The sequence below is a fragment of the Chenopodium album genome, chromosome 26 (genome assembly GCF_948465745.1).
Source record: "Chenopodium album chromosome 26, dcCheAlbu1.1, whole genome shotgun sequence".
In the NCBI taxonomy this organism is placed as follows: domain Eukaryota; kingdom Viridiplantae; phylum Streptophyta; class Magnoliopsida; order Caryophyllales; family Amaranthaceae; genus Chenopodium; species Chenopodium album.
The window spans coordinates 10,953,603-10,975,168 of NC_137859.1; the positions used below are offsets into that span (position 1 = coordinate 10,953,603).

Genomic DNA, 21,566 nt, shown 5'->3' on the forward strand with positions numbered 1-21,566 from the left:
ATGTTACGGAGTATTATGCTTTAATTAGTTGAAAAAAACAAAGTCTTGCATGATATGTATGCCATGTGTGAACAGTAGTACAAAATGTCACCATATCCTGGTTTCCCATTTAAAGTCCTTGCTTAAATCAAAGCCTTAAACCACTATAAATAATTCTACATATTCTCAAGTTGTTATATCATTAACTCAAAGAAATCCACAACCAAAAACAAAAAAAATCAATTCAACAATGTCACTATTAAAACTAATAATCGGCATGATACTAACTTTAGGAGTCACAAATCAGCCATTTGTGAATTCTTGGGGTTTTTTCCTTCCAGTAGATTATTGGGTGGTAATACAAAATGAATTAAATAGCGATGTTATAGATGTACAATGCGCTGGAGGTGGTAAGAAATTTCAAGATTTAGGGCTTCAACATGTTCAAGTGAAGAATAATTTCACGTTTACATTCAAAAGTGAAATGTGGAAAGTTGTTACCTATACATGTAACATGACAAGCCCTAGAAAGGGTGGGATAAGTATCGTAGCGTTTGAAGATGATCAATCTTTTGTCGATAAATATTGTGGTGGACGTCATTGTATCTGGAAAGGGGCTGAGGATGGGATATCCCTGTATCATGATAAGAAGAAGAGATACAGGTTTATGTGGCCATGGCAAAACCATACAATTGTTTAAAATCGTCTTTGTCTATTCGATGAGTACGTAATTTACATGCCCAAAATAAGTAGACATGCATTAATAATAAGTGATGGTAACCAACTCAACAAGACAACAACTTTATTTCTACATTGCCAAAAAAAAAATATATTTTAATAAATAAAAATTTGCAATGTAAGAAATTAATATATCTTGTGCATTAGTGTGGGGGGTATATTTAGTATATTTATATCATCGAATCTATTTAGTATTTTGTTATGGTTTCCAAGTGGGCTAGCTTGTACTCGATCTAATATTAATAAACTGAAGTATTTTCTATTTAAGATGTGGATTATGTGGTGTGATTTTACTATATATGATGCCATCTTTCATTTCTCTTTGTTGCATTTTTTTTTTCCTATACTGAATGAACAAGTTTAGTACCCGTACGTATCATGCACGATAAATTTAAAAATGTGTTTATTAATTTATATAATTAACTATCAAATATAGAGAAAAATTGTTTGAGATATAATCCAAGTTAAGTTTAATATATACACTTATTTTTTTAAGGTTGTAAGAAAAACATACAACCATACGGAGTATTGAATTTCATAGAGCAAGTCTAATAATTCTTTAATAAGGTTGAAAGAGTACTTTTTAGAACATGTGGAATACATTTCTTTACTTAGAACTTATTATGTTAATGAAGAAGATTTTCTTAATTACTAACTTTGTTTCACATTTTTGCAACTTTTGCAAAAACGTTCGCTATACATTTTTTAACTTTTCAAAAAGTTGCAAAAAATGTGAAACGGAGGTAGTGATAGATTTGAATGGGGATTATGAGAGGAGAGAAAATTAATATTTAAATGGATTGGAGTATGTTGTCAAACAATGAAAATATAACATTAAAAAAGAAAGGGCTGCAAAAAGTAAAGTTTTCCTTTTTTTTTTAAAGCTAGAGTTGGGATTGCACAGAGTTTTAAAATGTTTAATAAAATAAAATGTTAGTGAGGTAGATTGTAGATACGTTAAGTCGTTAATAAAAAGTGTATGAATAGATGGTAGGGTGATTGTTTTATTAAAGGAAAATTTGATTTGAATAATCCAACCTTTAAGCAATTCATTTTTAATAATCCGACCTTTTGATTATACATGAATAATCCAAGCTTCATATCCCATTCTATTCTATCAGGCCAAACCGGTCACTAACCTACAACACTAGGTTACTTCGCCACGTGTCGTGTTTTGATTCGTCTAACCATTTATTTTTAAATTTTTTATTTTTTTTACTTTAAAATAAAAATGTTTTTTTTTTTCAATTTTCCCCATTCCTCCAATAAATCCGGCAACCATGGCCATCACCACCTTTTTTCCGGCCACCCTCCCTTACCAGCCAGGCAGCCACCCTGCCTTTCCGGCCACAACCCACCAGGAACCGGTCATAACCCCACCCAAATATGGCCAAAACCCACCTGAAACCGGCCACAACCAACCTGAAAGTTGAAGACCAACCACAACCCCATCCGAAAACAGCCACAACCCACCAGAAATCGGCCGCAAACCGAAAAACCCTCACCCCAGAACCAAACACCCCCAAAACACCCACCTTGTAACCGGAAAACCTATAACCCCCACCACAAACATCGACACCACCCAAAACCCTCTCCCCTCTCACTGGCACTGTTAGAAATTCCCTTCCCTTACACTAGCGCAAAGCGCAACCCTCATTCGGCAGCAACCGCAAGCAACCGTCACAAATTATCCCCACTGCTTCCTCACCATCGCCACCAACTGCAATCCATTTCGCAACCCCTCGCGCAGCGGGGTTGGGTGGTTGATGGGGAGATCGAGTAGGAGAGCGGAAAGGAAAGGGAAGGGCTGGAAGAGTACAAGGGTGGCAGAGGGGAAGTGGAGGATGGCTGGGAGGAGGAGGAGAGAGAAAGAGTTTTTATTTTTATTATTTTTCCTTTATTATGTAAAAAACTGAAAAGAAAAAAAATTACTTGAAGAACAGGTAACCGGTCATCTTGGCCTAATAAAAAAGAATGGAATATAAAGCTTGGATTATTCATGTATAATCAAAAGGTCGGATTATTAAAAATGAATCACGTAAAGGTTGGATTATTCAAATCAAATTTTCCTTAATTAAAAAGTAAAGTGGTGTGATAGGAAGTATGTGAGCACCATTAAAGGAGCGAGAAAAGTAAAAATGAGTCGGACCAGTAATGAGTAAAGATATATTACGAAGTATGAAATTGTAAAGATTTCCAAAAGAGAAAGTGTAATTTTTTTTTTTCAAAAAAAACGACGAAAATAGTAATGTAGCTTTTTTTTTTTTTTTTTTTTTTTTTTAAAGAAAGGAGTACATCGCATAAAAGAAAAATGGAGGGAGGATTAGCTATTTTTAAAGGGGGAAGTCTTAGCGTTTCAGTATGTGAGAGTGAGATTAGACATGTCAATTTTCAACCTGACTCGCAAATCCGACCCAAACCCGACACGTTTTTATAGGCCTTGAACAAAGTTTTTTGACCCATAACCCGAATCCGTTAAACCCATACATTTGTGGCTCAAATCCAACCCAAACCCGAACCCGTTCCGATGACCTAATTTTAAGGTTTTTTTTAAAATTTATTTTTAATTTACTTCTATTTTTTTTTTAATTTTTATTAAATACATTTATTTGAAAATTAATATTTAGTTTATTGATTATAAGTTTGATTGTTTGTCTACCATCAGACATTCATTTTAGCTCTTTCTCATTTATCTATCTCATATAACTCTTGTTCAAATCCATACCAATCAGCTCCTACACCATTTATCAACCCACACTAATTGCATCCATATATTTCACATCACCGCATACCATCGATCGACAGGTCTACTGATATTAAGACAAGAGATATTATACTCTACACATATAATTATGTTAGCCTATTTGTTAATTCGGATGATATACTACAAGAGGGGGGGTGAATTGTATATGTTCCTAGTGCCTACTTTTCGCGGAATATAAAACTGATTGCTGTTAGGAACTTAGACAATGCAAAGCGGATTTTACGAGGAAACCATCCAGGGCCCAACTGGAAGTAAAACCTCGACCCTACCTTAGGGATTTCAAACACACTTCAATATAATAGGGCAAACACCAAATTACAACCTATTAGACACGGACCTTTATTTCACAAGTTCCTCACTGGACTTGCTACTTGATAGGACCCTAATCTACCCAGTCTAAGCACCACATTTAGATTCACTCGTACCACCAAAGTACTACACGTATTGCCAAAGTACTAAATACTTGTACCACCTAAGTACAAAACTACTCGGCCTCACACTAGAAGCCCAATCGGCCTCACCTAGAAGCTCACACATTGCACTCTTACAATATAATTATAACAAGAATCCTCACGAACTCTCACACCCCAATACATAAAACACTCAAAACCCTTTTTCCCAATTACAAGCTCTCAAAGAATAACTCTAAATACATATCAATGAATAAAAAGATAAAACTAATATGCTGGACACTTCAAGATCTGTCTGGAACTTACTGAACGAACTATAACTGGAACCTAACTGGAACTTCGACCTGGAGGTTTGACTTAGCTTTGTGGTGAAGGATGAAACCATTAAGCACGACCACTAAGCTTCATCAGCCTCAACTTTGAATGAATACATATGAGCATATTTATAGTACACCCAAATTATTCTTTTCATAAAAGATAAATTTTATTAAAAGATAGAAATAAAAGATATTTTCCAAAAATAAGTTTTCCAAAAATATATCTTTTGTTAAGAATATATTCTATCAATAATTATGAGATATATTTACCATAAAATCAGATTTTATCTAAATCTTATATTTTTCAAATATACTAATATATCTTTTAACAAAAGATATACTTACCATATCTTTTTAACAAAAGATATACTTGTCATATCTTTTTATAAAAGATATACTTACCATATCTTTTTACAAAAGATATAATTACCATATCTTTTAACAAAAGATATACTTGCCATAAAATTAGATTTTATTTAAAACTTATTTTACTGAAAATATTTTCCAAAAATAACTTATCTTTTTCCAAAAGGGATTTATTAGAAAATAAATACTTTTATTCTGTAAAACCAAATCCCTAAAAGATATGCACGTATTAGGTAAATATTTATATCATTAAATTCGACCTGCAACCTTTAACGACTTACAGACCTAAGTTCCGATTAGGTTTAGGAACTCTAACAGTCTCTGAGTTCCTGACAAGTCAGTAATTCTAATTTCATTGACTATCATGAGTTCACGTTGGTATTTAGACTTGTTCCAGACTGACTTTTATGTCCAACATAGTTACATGAATCCTAGAGCGATATGCTTCGATTTCTCCGTCTTCATGTTGTTTCTTTGAAACTCTTGTTCTGGAATCTTGTAGTATTGAGTATTTTAGATCTCGGGGCAAGTTCCTGTTAGGGAACTTAGATAGTTCTTGTTAGGGAACTAAGTTCCTGTTAGGGAACTCTTCATGTACCTGTTAGGGAACATGCTCCGGCTTTCGTGGGAAAGCCTGCCGAAAGTTCCTTCTGGATCTTGTTAGAGAATACCTTCAGGTTCCTTCGTGATTTGGTTCTCATGGGAGAACCTGCTTTAGGTTCATTCATTCTCTCTTGTTCCTCTTGAAGTCTTCTATGTTCTAACCCATTGACTTCACCTAAGTCAGTTCCTGTCTTCACATAAACACTTAAGAGAAACATTAGATTGAAGTTTGTTTGTCATAATCAAACTTCAAGTGAGAGAACTAATTAAACTTAAAGCTTATGTAAATACTCCTACACATATACAACTCATGTATGCATAGTGTACTTACCTTATGAAGCTAACATATGCAAACACCTATTTACATAGTTACCTTCATGGTCCTTTAGCCATCATCATGTTTATCAATCATAACACTCATCATTGTTCTTGTTTCTCTATTGCTTATCATATATTGCTCAGGTTCCTTATATATATATATATATATATATATATATATATATATATATATATATATATATATATATATATATATATATATATATATATATATATACATATATATATATGTATATATACATACATATATATGTATATATACATACATATATATGTATATATATGTATGTATATATATATATATGTATATATATATATGTATATATATATATATATATGTATATATATATATATGTATATATATATATGTATATATATATATATATGTATATATATATATATATATGTATATATATATATATATGTATATATATATGTATATATATATATATATATGTATATATATATATGTATATATATATATGTATATATATATATGTATATATATATATATATATGTATATATATATATATATATATATATATATATATATATATATATATATATATATATATATAATTCCAAGTATAACTTGTTCTTTCTATGCACAACTTAACAAACACATTAGATAGATAATCATCATTAGTTTACAATCATCAAAACCTAATTACTCAACACTCTTCCTTAAAATTTTGGGATGTAATTATTAGAAATTTTATTTTAAAGTTTATTCACATTTTTTATTAGTTAGGAATTGATGAGCTTTGGTGAAATAGTGACAGTTTAAATTATGTAGTATGTAATGGCTAAAAATAATATGGTGAAAATGTTTGATTAAAAAATTGGAAAAAATAATAGCAAACTAAGCTTGAAAAATCAAAAATATTTAAAAATAAGGCTAAAAAAAAATTTAAATAAAATATTGTTTTAAACCCGTTGGTTAACCCAAACCTGAAACTTTCGTGACTCGATCCGAAATAACATGCACGTGACTCGAAGTGATCTGATCCGAACCCCATCTGACCAACCCGATTGACAGGTCTATGTGAGACTTATAAATCTCACATTTTACCAAGCAAACACGTTTTTATTTGTACCAAAATTGTTGGGGAAATTGGTTTACCGGGTCACAAAAATGACACGAAATTGAATTGAACAAATTAACACTTCGAGGCCTGAAAGAAATTAATTTCCTAAAGTAATATTTCGACCCTGAATTTACACACCGGGTATCACGAAATTTACTAGGAGATACAACGAAGACAATCACAACTAAGTGTAGTATGTTTGTGATCTAATGTAACCAAACTTTGGGTTATTTATGATGATGATGATAAAAATGATCAAACCCAAAAGTTTTCTCAAGAAAAAATACATCAACTAATTTCTTGAAGTACACAAGCAAATCAGAGAATGAAAAAGAGTAGTTCCACTAATTTTTCATTCGTCATGTCTCATCATATACCATGGGTATATTCACTACTAGAAAACAGCTTAATTCCGACGGAAATTTTTCGTCGGAAACACCCTGTTTTCCGTCGAAAATCGGGTTTCCGACGGAATTCCGTCGGAAAGTGTCGTCGGAAAAGTGCTCGTCGGAAAATCGACCCTTTCCGACGGAATTTCCGTCGGAAATACTATTCCGACGGATTTCCTGCATCGGAAGAAGTTTTCTGGTACAAAAAAGTCCGTCGGAAATTTTCCGACGGAAAATGATTCCGTCGAAAACTTCCGACGGAAAATCCGTCGGAAAATGCTTAAAAAAAAAACAAAAAAAAAGCTACCCCAACCACCAGCCACCACCGCCCCACACCAGCCCACCTAACCCGTACCACCACCCCACCACCCACCAGATCTACAACCCAATTACCTAGCCCGTGTCTAACCACCCCACCACCCAGCCCGTATCTAACCACCCCACCACCCACAACCACCAGATCTACCACCAAACCCGAAAAAATTAACAAAAAACAAACAAAAAAAATTAAAATGAAAACTTAAAACCCAAAAAATTCTTTGAAAACTGAACAAAAAAAAAAAAGAAAAATAATAAACAAAAAATGAAAACAGACCTACCGCCACCACCCACCTAAAACCACCGTCGAAACCCACCTAAACCACCGCCGAAACCCACCTAAAACTACCGCCGAAACCCGAAAAAATTAACAAAAAAAAGAAGAAAAAAAAATTAAAATCCCAACACCCTAAACCCGAACTTCAACAGCCAAACCCTAACCTAAACCCATACCCAGATCCAAGCACCTAAAACACCAAAACCCTAACCTAGATCTACACCACCGCCACCGACAAGTCCACCACCACCACCGCAATTCAACCACAATTCACTATAAAATTAAAAAAAAATCTCAAAAAACAAAAATAAGTAAGAAAAAAGGTACATACCTTGAATTTCACCCAAAAAACCCCAAAATTGGCTCGAATTTGGGTTTTAAAGGTCAAATTCGAACCTGAAAACTCTAGATCTAAAGTTTTAGGGTCGAATTTGACATGAAAAACCATTTATTTCTAAAAATTGGCGAGAAATCGACTTGAACACCACCAACCAAACTCACCGGCGTCTTGAACACCACCAAACCAAACTCGTCGGCATCATGAACGTTCTACTAGAAAAAGACCGTTTGGTGACGGTGGTTGTGTTGTTGTTGACGCCGTGGTGTGGTGGTTGAAAGAGGGGAAAGTACGGAGAAAGAGAGGAGAGAGAACAGAGAGAAGAGGCTGAAAACGAGAATGGAGAAGGAAAACGAGAGAGAAGGATGGAGAAGGAGGGAGAAGAGAACAGGAGAGGAGAACAGGAGGAGAGAGGAGAGGAGAACGAGAGGAGAGAGAACGACAGAGAGGAGAACAGGAGGGAGAATGAAGAGGAAAAAGGATAAGGAGAGGAGAGAGGAGGAAAAGAGGCGTAAAATGATGGTAGGGTTTTTAGAATTTGGGTTTATTTTTTTTAAAAAAAAATATATATTCCGACGGAAAATTCCGTCGGAAATTTCCGACGAATTTAAAATCCATTCCGACGGATTTTTATTCCGTCGGAAATTTGCGACGGATTTGCGACGAAATTGTTGAATTCGTCGGAAATTTCCGACGAATTAAAAATCCGTCTGAAATTTTGACTTTTCCGACGAAATAATGTATCCGTCGGAACCAATCCGTCGCTATTTGCCTGTTTTCTAGTAGTGATTTATACATAAAGCAAATTAAGAAAAGTAACTGCCAAAAACTAGCAGCGTTCCCCCTCAAAAGGTCGGGCCCGATCGGGCTATCAACCACCCGATTGATCGGGCAAGCTTTCTTTTCTACTTTATGACTGCATACGGGCCCGATCGAATGACAACAACCCGATCGAGAAACAAATCAGTCAGTTTTGCTTTAACTCTATTGTCAATTAATTTGCTACACCATTACCTAAGCAAATTAATCTTACAACCATAAGATTAGCCTTCATACTCTAAATTATTCTACAATCCTCCCCCATTTAGAGCATAACATTAGACTCATTGCTAAACATCATCATCATAAAAGGCAATCTTTTGCATAAATGAAAGTGTACAAAGACTTGAACTTCCACTTAGTGCAATACACATTCCAAGAACCCGTATTCATTTGGTGTCGTAAACCGATTGAACCAAAAGCAATACATATAGGATTCATGAAGATATTACACACACAAGATAAATTACAAGATTACATTAATACTTGACACGTAAAGCCATGTGTCCGACCTAAGCAAATTAATCTTACAACCATGAGATTAGTCTTCATACTCTAAATTATTCTACAAAAATCAAATACAAGCACATTTCGTTTAGCATTGCTGTAATAATTGTAACAAATTTGCATGCCAATTGATAGAAAATAGTTTCTTGTATGAAAGAAGGATTATGTATGCTACTCCTATAGGTTTCTTTTATGTTTGTCTCGTATTATTATTCTTATTTGGGTTTTGTTTAGATATTAACTTCATTTACTTAGCTTGTTCATTAAGAGTAAATGAAGAGTAAGTTTTGTTGAGGTGGGTGAGATAAGGGGCTCATGAGGAGATAATAAAGAGTTGAGTGCTGAGCAACAACAACGAAAAAGAGTAAACGGAAGAGTAACTTTTATTTTTGGTGCTAAACTTTTTAAACTTGGCTGACCAACTAACTGTAAGGAGTGCTGATCCTCCTAGTCATGATCGAGCCCCCGTAAGTATGACTTTTGTGTATGGGCTAAGCCGCTAAGGCCTCTAACTATGGTTCTACTCTTTATTATTACTAATTTACTATTTAATCTAGCTCAAACGTTTTTCAGAAAGAAGAATTGAAGGCAACATAATTTCATCGTAATATCAAGCCATCTAACATTTAGATTACAACCAGCAATAATGTTGTATCACAAGTACAATACAATACAATACAATTACAATTTACAAACTTATTATTATACAATCCCAAATAAAAACAAATAGAAGTAGCATAAGTATGTACATACTATCAAGTTACATGCATATAGGATCAAATGGTCTGAATGCTCAATCGAGATGAGGAGTGTTAGAGGCATGACAAACCATATCTTTCACTTTCTTACACAATTTAAGATCACGAAGATATCGAAAATACTTACGAGCGGCAGATGTCACAATTGGACCAACAGGTCCAAGAAACTTGATGACAAGATATTTTTGCATGAGCACCATCAACGACAAGCACATTACCAAAGTGTAGATAGCAATCCAAGGTTTAACATTGATGGTTGTAGCATACACTCCTGCCATGAAAGACACAAGAGTTGTGTAGAATGATATTAAGAGCAGTAAGATGCTAAAATCCATTAGGAAATTTTGCATTAAACCACCTTTTATAACCCTTTAATTGCAGGAAACCACCTTATAAAATTTTTTTCGCAAAAACACACCTTAATCGTAAAATTTTTTGCAATCACACACCTTATTCCGGAAAATACCCATTGACCTTGTATTCCGGGGTTGACTCGACCATGAGACGCCCTAAAACCGGGCCGCTAACCCTCCCTTTTCCCCAGCCACCCACTTCCAGTGGCCGGCGACCACCTCCCTCCTTCGTCGCCGACGACCTCATCCCCTCCCTTTCCCAATTCCCGTCCTTAAACCCAACCCTCAAGCCCTAAACCCAATTCTCGTACCTTCGTGAAGTGGGTGGCTGGGGAAAAGGGAGGGTTAGCGGTTTTAGGGCGTCTCATGGTCGAGTCAACCCCTGAAAACCAAGTCAATGGGTAATTTCCGGGAAAAGGTGTGTGATTGCAAAAAAATTTACGATTAAGGTGTGTTTTTGCGAAAAAATTTTTATAAGGTGGTTTCTTGCAATTAAAGTGTTATAAAAGGTGGTTTAATGTAAATTTTCCAATCCATTAATATCACCGACTTGCGTTTACTTCCCGTAGCGAAGATCCAAAGAAGACAAAACAAGACCATTGTTGAGAGGCACATTGTCAGTATGTCAAAGAACATAAAAGCTTGGAATGCTACCGATTTAACAAGAAGTGGAGTCCCTACAGCATGTTTGTCTTTGACATCTTTATCATCTTGGACCGCTCCACCAGGAACGGTGAATGCTGCTGTGAAAGTTATTGTTGTCAAAAGTGCTGCTATTACGCCCATCGTGTTCACATAGTCTTTCATCTCTACCGTAGAAATACCATAAACACTTCGGAAACCCATCAACTCTATAGGATCCTCACTTAAAAGCTTTTCCAACTGCATTAAATGTACATAATTGATCCAAGTTATTCTTTTAAATGATCAAAGTATAGGGGGAGCCCCAGTTTCTCTTCTTGATAAACAAGAAGTGTTTCTCTAGTGGCAAATGTGTAATAAAAATGCCTAGGGAATTGTAAACAAATGGCTTTTAAAGCAGAATAAATGCTGACTGTGACTTCCATTGAAGCAAGTCATGTGGAATACTGAAGAGGACGTAGACGGTAACGTTAGCGGCGTTCCATTAGTCCATTACAGCTTTGTCTCCACCTCCACCGACAAAAAGTACCTCCACCTCCACCGATAACAAGCACCTCCACCTCCACCATCACCTCCCTCTTTCGTCCCCACCGACACCATCATCTTCCTCTTTCGTCTACACCGGGGGCAACCACCATTATCGGTGGAAAACATAGGCGGCTTCGCCGCCAAAATCAAACGAAAAACCCAATAAGAAAGGGTAAAATTTATGGCATGGTCAACCCCAAAGGGTAAGGGTGACCGTCCTCCATTGAAGCTGTCATTGAGCTTGAATTCCTCCATTGAAGCCGTCATCAAGTTCGAATTCCTCCTTTTAAACTCAATTTCCTCCATTGAAGCTTACTCCTACTGTTGGCCGTTAATTGATCGACACCTCTAATTGGTCTAGCTCCCGCTGTCGACGATTTATCGCCGGAGGTGGGAACTATATTCTAGGTACTTGGTCACGACAGAGGTGAATTGCAAAAGGGGGTGAATTGCAAAAGGGAGTAAGTTGAAAAGAGGGTAACGTTAGGTTCACTCCGTCAACTAAGAATTCCAAATTTACCCTTATGAGAAACACTTCTTGTTTATCAAGAAGAGAAACTTGGAATTACCCCAAAGTATATAGGTGAGTGAAGGGAGAGATTGTGGTTTGCGCCTAAAAAGATATAAACATCCCTTTCCTTAAAATATATATAATAAAAACATCAATCAATCAATAAAGCATAAATATACTTAAATAAAAGTAGCAAACAATTACTTCAATTATGTAAAAAAAAAAAAATTGATAAGATACTTTTTTTTTTTTTTTTTTTTTTTTGAGGGGATACTTCATTTAATTTATGTCCTTCAATACAATCAACCAATTAATATACAAACAAAAAAAAAATAGTTTTCAATTAATCAAATTGATTATATCTATACTCTTTATTTAAAATTCAGTACAAAAGTACTACTCCGTATTATTTAAAATTCAGTACAAAAGTACTACTCCGTACTATTTTGGATACCATACCACCCTTGAATTCAAAACCAAATTTAACTAGTTGATCACAAGTCACAACGATATGCTAAAACAACAACATATAGTATAGAATATAGATTTACTTACATCTTGCGGAAGATCTGAAATAGATGCTAACCGATCGCCGGAAGTGATACCATCTCCGTCTTGTATTTCTAGAAGTTCCTTCATCCATTTTATTTTTTTTTGCAGGGGACCATTCATCATATGAGCACTTGAGAAAAAGACGTGCATGGGTAAAGCGTCGAGATTCAAGCGCCAGATGTAATGGCGTTTTCCCCTCCTTGTTTTTGATTTTTAACAGATCTATCAAATGAGGTTTTTTTCCAATATCATCAACAAATTCCTCTGTCTTGGATGATGGTTGATTCACCAACATGTGCCACAGTGTCTGACCATTATTGTCAACAATTTTGGACGCTTCTGGGTTAAGATCATCCAATGTCTTAACTGCATCTATGTGACCAACTTGAACCGCTCTCATGATCGGGGTTAGACCATCCTGGTCTTGGCTGATCGCCGCCTCTTCATTTACATTTTGCACTTTCTTTATATCATCTCCCGACCACTTCACTGAATAATCCATCGTGTTTGATTAGGCCCCAAATGCAAAATAATAAACATATACTCTAATTAATGAATACGAAGTATATAAATCAAATATGGATTCTAATGCTTATACTTCCTCCGTTTCTTTTTACTTGCAACACAGCCTTATGGCACGTGTTTTGAGGTCGAATTTATGTAATGCAAACGGATAAATTATTCATTATAATTTTTACAAATGATACTTAACTCTATTCTAATCTTCGTGTAAAAATTATATTGATAAAATCGCTCATTTACCCTCACTAATCATGTTCTAAAATTGCGTGCCTAAAAGGTGTGTTGCAAGTAAAAGAAAACGGAGGAAGTATAATTTAGGCTTTTTGGAGTTATTTTAATTTAGAGCGTCACAAAAACCATCAACTTTGAGCCAATAAAAAAAAAGAAGGCTATTACTCTCTCGTCCCTTATGGTCAATTTTAATTTAGTTTCATTTGCTTTTTTCAAGTACCATTAAGATTATGGAGTACTCGGTAACTTTTTACCAAAATTTCCCCAATTTGCAATAATATTTGTCCAAAGAGAACACGCATGGTAGTAGTAATTCAAATAGAAGAGATGATTTAGTCAATGATGTATACGTAACATCAGAATTTAAAGATTGGGTAGTGCTACGATGAATCTTTATTTGTAATTTGGTTTAAGAAAAATAATTAAATACTTACCCAAGGAGCTTCCTACTAGAAGATGGAGAACTGTTTCTTTACGTTTGTTACTCATTCCAAAAGTTGATCTGCTAGTATTCAAATAAAAATTTATCAATTGCAAAGCAGGTAGAATATGATTTGCTTTGAGTGCTTCATGAAGGGGTGTATTTCCTTCCACATTCTGTACCAACCATGGATCATCATACTTAAAATCATAACCAAATTCCTCGGCTAGAGTTTGAGCAGCTACAAAAGCCGTCACACTTGGTACCATTAACTCATATGGAAGAGATGATTTAGTCAATGATGTATATGTAACATCAGATCGATTTAAAGATTGGGTAGTGCTACGATGAATCTTTGTATCAGGAGAATTTTGCATGAGAATATGAATTGGAGTGTCCCCGTTAATATCTGTTTGAGCACTAAGTATCGGATTTATGCCAACAACTTGTTTGATGAAATCCAAATATTCATCATATTCAATAGGAGTTCTTCTTTCTAAGCACATCAAGTTATGAAGCACATTTCTTCTCTTAGAATCTCGAGAGGACAAAAAATTTATTCCAAACTTAGATATTTTCTCCCTTATAGTCTGGATATTTACTCCATCTATTACTCCGTATTCTTCCAATGTCCACCTCCTTTTCTTTTTCATCTACATTGTACAAGTCATCACCATGTTATACTATTTATTTCAATTTAGACTAATAATTGACCAATAATAAACAAAAAATTAATACAGAACAAAAATATATATAAGGTATGATAATTTTATTTAGGAAATTTTAACAATTATCACTTTCTATTATGTCTATTTTAGCAATTACCACCTTGTATTTTTTTTTTTTTTTAAAAATTACCACCTTCTATTTTAAAAAATATCAAAAGTTACCACCTTCTCCACCACATGACGTCATGTGGACCCCACCCTTTAGTCCTTTACCTTTCCCTCCCATTTCTCATTCTATCCTCGATTCTCATATCTCCTCTCACTTTTTTCCCCCAAAATTATCAGAACACTTCAATTCACTCTTCTGAATCCAAATTGACGAACAATTATTGGTGGTTGCTGCAACATGACAATGATTCCCAAAAGAAAGGCATGTTGTTCATCTTAATTTAGGGGTTTTCAATGCGTTTTAGGGTTTATGATTGTAATTTTGCAAATCAAATTAACAACAAATTAGGGTTGAAATTAGGGAAATCAAAGGTAAAGGGTAGGGTCCACATGACGTCATGTGGTGGAGAAGGTGGTAACTTTTGATATTTTTGAAAATAAAAGATGATATTTTTCAAAAAAAAAAAAAAAAATACAAGGTGGTAATTGCTAAAATGGACATAATAGAAGGTGGTAATTGTCAAAATTTCCTTTAATTTAAACAATTATGCGGTGTACAAATGTTTTAAAAAAAACAGAAAAACTTGAATTTATTTGTTATAAAAAGAGGGGACAGTTTTCAAATGGCTACAATAAAAATGTGGCCATTGTAACTATTGAATCTCAACCCTCTATTTTATACAATTGATCGTATCCATTCATTTAGTTGACTTTAAAATAAACTTTGGAGTAGAAAAAAAAAAAAAAAAAAAAAATCAAATTTTATAATACTAGAAATTTTGGTCGAAGGATGAATTGATGAAACTTATAATTTATCTTGTTTTCAATTTTGTTTTAATCTTTAATGTCAAATGATTGGTTTCTTAATTCTTAAAGATTAGAGACAAATCTCACAACTTTTATAATACTAGAAATTTTGGTCGAAGGATGAATTGATGAAACTTATAATTTATCTTGTTTTCAATTTTTGTTTTAATCTTTAATGTCAAATGATTGGTTTCTTAATTCTTAAAGATTAGAGACAAATCTCACAACTTTTATCTTCTAATTCGATCTACTTCTATTTTGCTACCTTTTTCTTCTTTGATGGAATTCATTCTTTTGATAAACTGATGCAAATATTATGGACCTACTAATATATAATGGTGAGTAATTGTCTTTTAATGGAGATGGGAGAATCGTTTGAACTTGTAAATTACAAGTATATGCGTCAATTAATGGCAAAGTGCAGTATTTTGTTTTAGAAACTGAAAACAGTTTCTTTTAATCATAATCAAGAAAACTGTTTTTTATTTTTTTATTTTTTTCTTATTAAAAATTAAAGTCAATTGGATGAATGGACAAGATTGATTATTCAAAATATAGGGCCAAGATTAAAAACTAATTACAATAGCTACAAGTTTATTGTGGCCATTGAATAGTCATCCTAAAAAGAGGTTTTTGCAATGTTGAAACAATATTAGTACTCGAAAAAGCTAGCTAACCTGATCAAAATGAATCCGTTGTTGTGCGTGAGATGTTGTAGTGGAGGAATGGAATAGAAGTCGCGCCATTTTAAAGTTGGATATCCAAGCTAAATCTAGTGGTGTGTTTCCTTCTTTATCCTTGACATCCTTAAGGGAATCAATTCGTTGAATAAATTGCAGCAGGTCTTTGCCTTCATGGTAGCCATATACCCTATTTATCAAAAAATGTAAGATGGTTTTCCCAAAAATTTTATCAACCTCCTTTGCAGACTCCCAGCAATGTGCAAGTATCATTTCGATGAGCTTCAGACTGAAAGCAGCATCAGGGATGAAAGATGCTCTATGCAGCGGGGTCAAACCTCCTTCATCATGCCAACATGCCACACTTTTATCTTTTTCTAAGAGCAATCCTATAAGTCCTGCTATGTGAGGGAGAACTTCAAACCTATTTTCTGACATTTGAAGCTTGTAATTAATATTTAAAACAGCAACCTGATTGGGCAAGTTGCCATCTGAATTTCTGACATACCACTTCCCACTTTCATCAAATTCAAGTAGCAGCTTGAAAATAGCTTCGTTGCCAACCTCAGCTGCAACATGAAAAAGGGTGTCACCGTGGTTGTTCCTCTGATTTATCAGCATATCAATTATTGATCTTGGCAACAACATCTTTGCAACTTGTTCCATAAATTCATATTGCTCTGATCTGATTGCTATGTGAAGGATATTGTCTCCATTAGAGTTTTGCCCCATAAAATAGTTTCCATTTTCAATTTCTCTGTTTCGTGCTTCCTTAAGAAACCCTACGTCTCCATGCTTAACAGCATTTTCAAGATCCGGCTCCATAGATATCCCCAAGAATCTATGATTAATCTTGTCTTCCAGTTTTTGTACGATTGCCTCTTGAAAAAAAAATAAAAAACAAACTATCATCACTCTGACACTATCTTCAATTAATCGGTGGTTTCAAAGGAAGACTGTTCAATGGCTACATAAAAAATGTAGCCATTGTAACTACTTTTAATCTCAACCGTTTAAATATTAATTATTAATCTTGTCCGTTCATATATTGACTTCTAAATTATAAAATTTTTCTTAAAACTACTTTTCTTAAAAAAAAACTGTCGCTGCCATTTACGCAGTTCAAGTATTCAACCTTTAACCTATTAACCTAAATAATCTCCAATAAATTTGTATGGAGGAACAATTCTTATAGATAGGATTAAAGTATTACCAATTACAATCAATGGAAAACTGCCAACCGATGACCTTCAAAAACGAATACAATTTTATACATGGGATAATTTACGAATGGAAATCAGATAGGATAATTATACAACAGTTCGTAATTATTTAAATATTCCTCTCCATAATTCTCCATGTTCGTTCTTGCACTAATTGATGGATTTCATGTTAAGTGGATTGATTTGTTATTCATACTTTGCAGAAAATCATCAATGGAGTATAGAGTATTAATGAAAAACTTTAGAAATTTTTTTGGATATTTTTATGGTCAATTAAAATCAACGGTCCTAATTTACATAATAATCAAGGGTGTAGATTTCATTCTTATGGTGGCTACAATTTTATTGTAGCCATTGCAAAACTGTCCGGTTTCAAAAGGCGCCTCCACAAAGCGCATTGTACATCCGTTAAAACAAAATGCCAAAAGAGCATATTATTATAGAAATATAATAAACATATAGCTATTATTAAAAAGAACATAATGTTAAAACAAAATGAACATATACCTAGAGTGAAAGAACACATTGTTACATAATATTTTTTATCAGAAAACATGATATACTCTATATTTGTTTGTAAACTACTAAAAACTATTAACACCATGTGTTTCTTCATATGTCTACTATTATATCATATAATGATTTTTTATTATATCTTTTTGATAAACTGTTGTAAATGTACATTCATGTTCTTTGGTTGTAAGTGTAATGTACTTTTATCTGTGACATAATGTTCATCGCTTATATATATTAAAATGTATGTTCTTTGAATTTTGTCTTTATTAGATCGTGCTGGGTAAATATAAATTATATATATTGTATAGTATTATTATATTCTTTATTAATATTTAAAATCTTCATTAAGTTGGGAAATCAATCATCAATAAATTAAAGGAGGTCCCAAAATAATATCGTCATCAACCTTCATGATCTTCATTAAAAAAGAAAACATATGGCGTACATAGTTATGAGTGCATCTAGGCGCGTAGGGCCTATATATTTGACATGCACATAGGAAGGCAATCAGGGGTTTGGTGGTACACTTTATCTTTTGTTTTGGTACAGTTTTGTGTACTACTATACAAGTAAAATTGTAGACACCCATTTGTGTCTCCCCAAAACCAAACCCAGTGATGAATACCTTTCACGTCGAACCATAAACGAATAAGGTGAAAGTGTGAAAAGTCAAGTGTTGCGGTTAGTTTTTATTAAAATCCTTCTTTCTGTTTTCGAAAACCCACTCTATTTTATAAAAACGCCCAATCCAGTTTATTTTGGTCCATGATAAGGGTCCAATAATAGTATACTCATAAACATAGTTGTTTACATATTTTTTTTGTCATTAAATATGTCAACAACTAAATTTATGATTTTAAGACCAAGCCGAAAGAGTCTCTAGATTTGACTAGCTATGTGCGCGCATTGCGCGCGTTAGCTACCCTAGTTTAAATTAAATACAAGATAGCTAAAAATTAGGCGTGTTAATCGAGCGAGTCGATCACGAGTTTAGAAGTGCTATATTCGACTCGAAATTTTTTTACATGTGCTCAACTTGTGCTCACTACTAATTAAGCTCAATACGGCCTTATTTGACTCTTGCTCGTTAGAGTTTTAAGTCGAGTCGAGTAGCTTAAGATATGCTCGTTTACGTTTTGGTTCTTCTAAAATAATAGACCTTTATTATTTTTTTATTCACTTTATATAAGTTTTCTTTTTTTAAAAAAAAAAAATTTACTCTTTCTTTTTTGATAATTCAAACAAACTCTTATTAAATATCATTTTTTTAAACATGGTAATTTTTTTGAAAACTATATATATTAATAATTATATCATCGAGTTGCTCACAAGCTTAACAAGGTGAGTCAGAGTATGCTCAATTCGTGCTCATAAACAACTCAAGTCGAGCCGAGTTTGAGTCAAGCCAACTCAAGCCGAGCTTTGACTGAGTTGAGTTCGAGTTGTTCGCGAGTTACTCAACTCGTTTAGCACCCCTAAGCCGAATAATGACAATTCAAGGTTTATGCTATTTATTGCTTGAAAAAGAAGTATGTCAAATATATAGAGACGGTACGACCTATAGATAGAAACATACAGAGTATATATTAATAATTGAATAAAGTAATTCTCAAGGTCACAACTTGATGTAATTAATGGTAATAAGTGGACATTATATTAGTCCACCGTTTAAAGCTTTTCATGTGCCAAGTTGTTAGCATTTTCTTCAGTTACGTTATGGTTTGCTATATATATGATTCTTGTAACTTGAAGAAAAGTAAGAAGATTAAATCTGTAAAAACAAAAAGGCAAGGTAGCCGTAGCCTTTATATTTCCTCTTAGGGCTTGTTCTCATTGATTGAAATAAACTAAACTGAAATGAATTGAACTGAAATGAATATTTTAAAGAGAAGGAAATTAAGAGCTGAACTGAACCGAATTTCAACGTGTGAGAACAGCCCCTTATTCTAATATAAAGCAGTAGCATCTTTAAAAAAAAAAAAAAAAAAAAAAAAAAAAAAAAACTCCCTCCGTCCCTTATATAGTACTTTATGGCCTAATTTAAATTCCAAAATGATAGTCCCATTTGTTTTTTTCCATCTATTATTAATATTAATTTTCTACTAATATTCCCTCTATTTACAACAATATTTGTGCAAATTTAGCTTTCCTATGTAAATTTTGCATTTCCATATTTCTAAATACTCTTATTATTTTTTCTCTCTACTTTTTTACATATCCTTTAAAATTTATCTTAACAATGTATTTTTACTATTTCTTATTTAAGGTATTTAAATTTCTTAATTCCCGTGAACTTTCACTATAAGGGACTATCAATAAGAGACGGAGGGAGCATAAAACAGTGGCATTATTTCTTCTTCCCAACATTATATTAGTAAGAGCAGAGATGAGAGATCGAGTAGTTACCCGGAAATGGAAGTTTGATAATTGCAAGATGAAGAGGCGTCTCCTTAGAATTGTTGGTAGCACGAGCAAGCTCAGAATCCTGGTCCAGCAACAATTCAGGAATCTCAGCCCAACTGTAATTGATAATTGCAACATGTAACGGCGTGTTGCCTTCTTTATTCTTCAACCTCCATGGCTGCCATTGTACACTCTCGTTAAGGAGCACTTTGAAAACGTTGGTGTCACCCAATGCTGCTGCGACATGAAAGGGGGTGTTCTCATCATTGTTGTTCACAACAACCAGCTCAGAATGCTGCTTCACCAGCCATTCAGCAGCCTTAAACTTGCGTTTCAGAAGTGCAACATGCAATGGTGTGTTGCCATCTTCATTCTTGACTCTCCAATCCAACGGCTTTGCCTCCTTGTTGGCCTCCGGCTGCCCATTTCCATATTCAAGAAGCTTCTCGAATACCTCGATGTAGCCTTCTTCTGCCGCAGCATGAAGAGGGGTATTCCCGTCAACATCCCGCTGATAAATCAGCTTATCAGTTACTGCTCTTGGCAACAACCCCTCTACAAACACTTTCTCAATAAACTCAAATTGCCGATATTTGATAGCAATGTGAAGAATATTGTACTTATCAGATGAGGTTTGCCTCAAAAAGTAGCCTTCATCACAATTTTCTAACTCGTTGTTTCGTGCTTCCTCGAAGAAGCCTACGTCGCCTTCCACAGCGGCTACGAAAAGCTTCCGCCTATCAATCACCTCGGAGTCTTCCATGGATGACATGATGAATTATCAGTTTATAATTGTTTGTTTGTTTATTTGGTTTTTTTAAGGGAAAAAAAAAAAGCAATTAAATTGGTTGATTAGTAAATTGATTTCACCTTCGCATGTTTATATATACTACTACCTTAGCTTGCTGGGGATCTTAGCATGCATGCTCATATTCTTTACGTAATGATCCAGTAAGATATGTTTCTTTTTCAAGGAAGATTGTATGAATTCCTTTTAACAAATTAGTTTGTAACTTTTTTTTTTTTTTTTTGAAACAATGTTTGTAACTTTATTTTATTCCTCACAATTGTCTACTTTTCATTTTTCTTTTGTATTTTTTCATCAATTATGTTGTTTATAACTCTACATATTAATTCAATATCATCATTAATATATGGTGTGGATTACGTTTACATTTAAATATCAATATATATACTTCCTATTTGTCTTCTTTTTTTTTTTTTTTTTGACACAGACTTCTTCTTCTAATAAATATCAATATATATACTACCTCCGTTACAGGTTATGTGCAACGATTAGACATTTTTCCTCTCTGCTTTATGTCAAATCG

General features: G+C 33.8%; 2 protein-coding genes across 2 annotated transcripts; one reads left to right on the forward strand and one right to left on the reverse strand.

Annotated features, from left to right (window-relative positions):
- Positions 1 to 229: 229 nt before the first annotated feature.
- LOC145616792 (uncharacterized) lies at positions 230 to 679 on the forward strand. Its single transcript, XM_081671519.1, has one exon. The coding sequence runs from the start codon at positions 230 to 232 to the stop codon at positions 677 to 679; it is 450 nt and encodes a 149-aa protein (XP_081527645.1).
- An 11,701-nt stretch (positions 680 to 12,380) lies between these two features.
- Positions 12,381 to 21,074, reverse strand: LOC145617829 (uncharacterized). The gene is made up of 4 exons (XM_081672581.1): positions 20,239 to 21,074; positions 16,091 to 16,974; positions 13,784 to 14,423; positions 12,381 to 13,085 (listed from the first exon to the last, which is right to left on the reverse strand). The coding sequence occupies exons 1-4, from the start codon at positions 21,005 to 21,007 to the stop codon at positions 12,592 to 12,594; spliced, it is 2,787 nt and encodes a 928-aa protein (XP_081528707.1). The 5' UTR covers positions 21,008 to 21,074; the 3' UTR covers positions 12,381 to 12,591.
- Between the last annotated feature and the right edge of the window lie 492 nt (positions 21,075 to 21,566).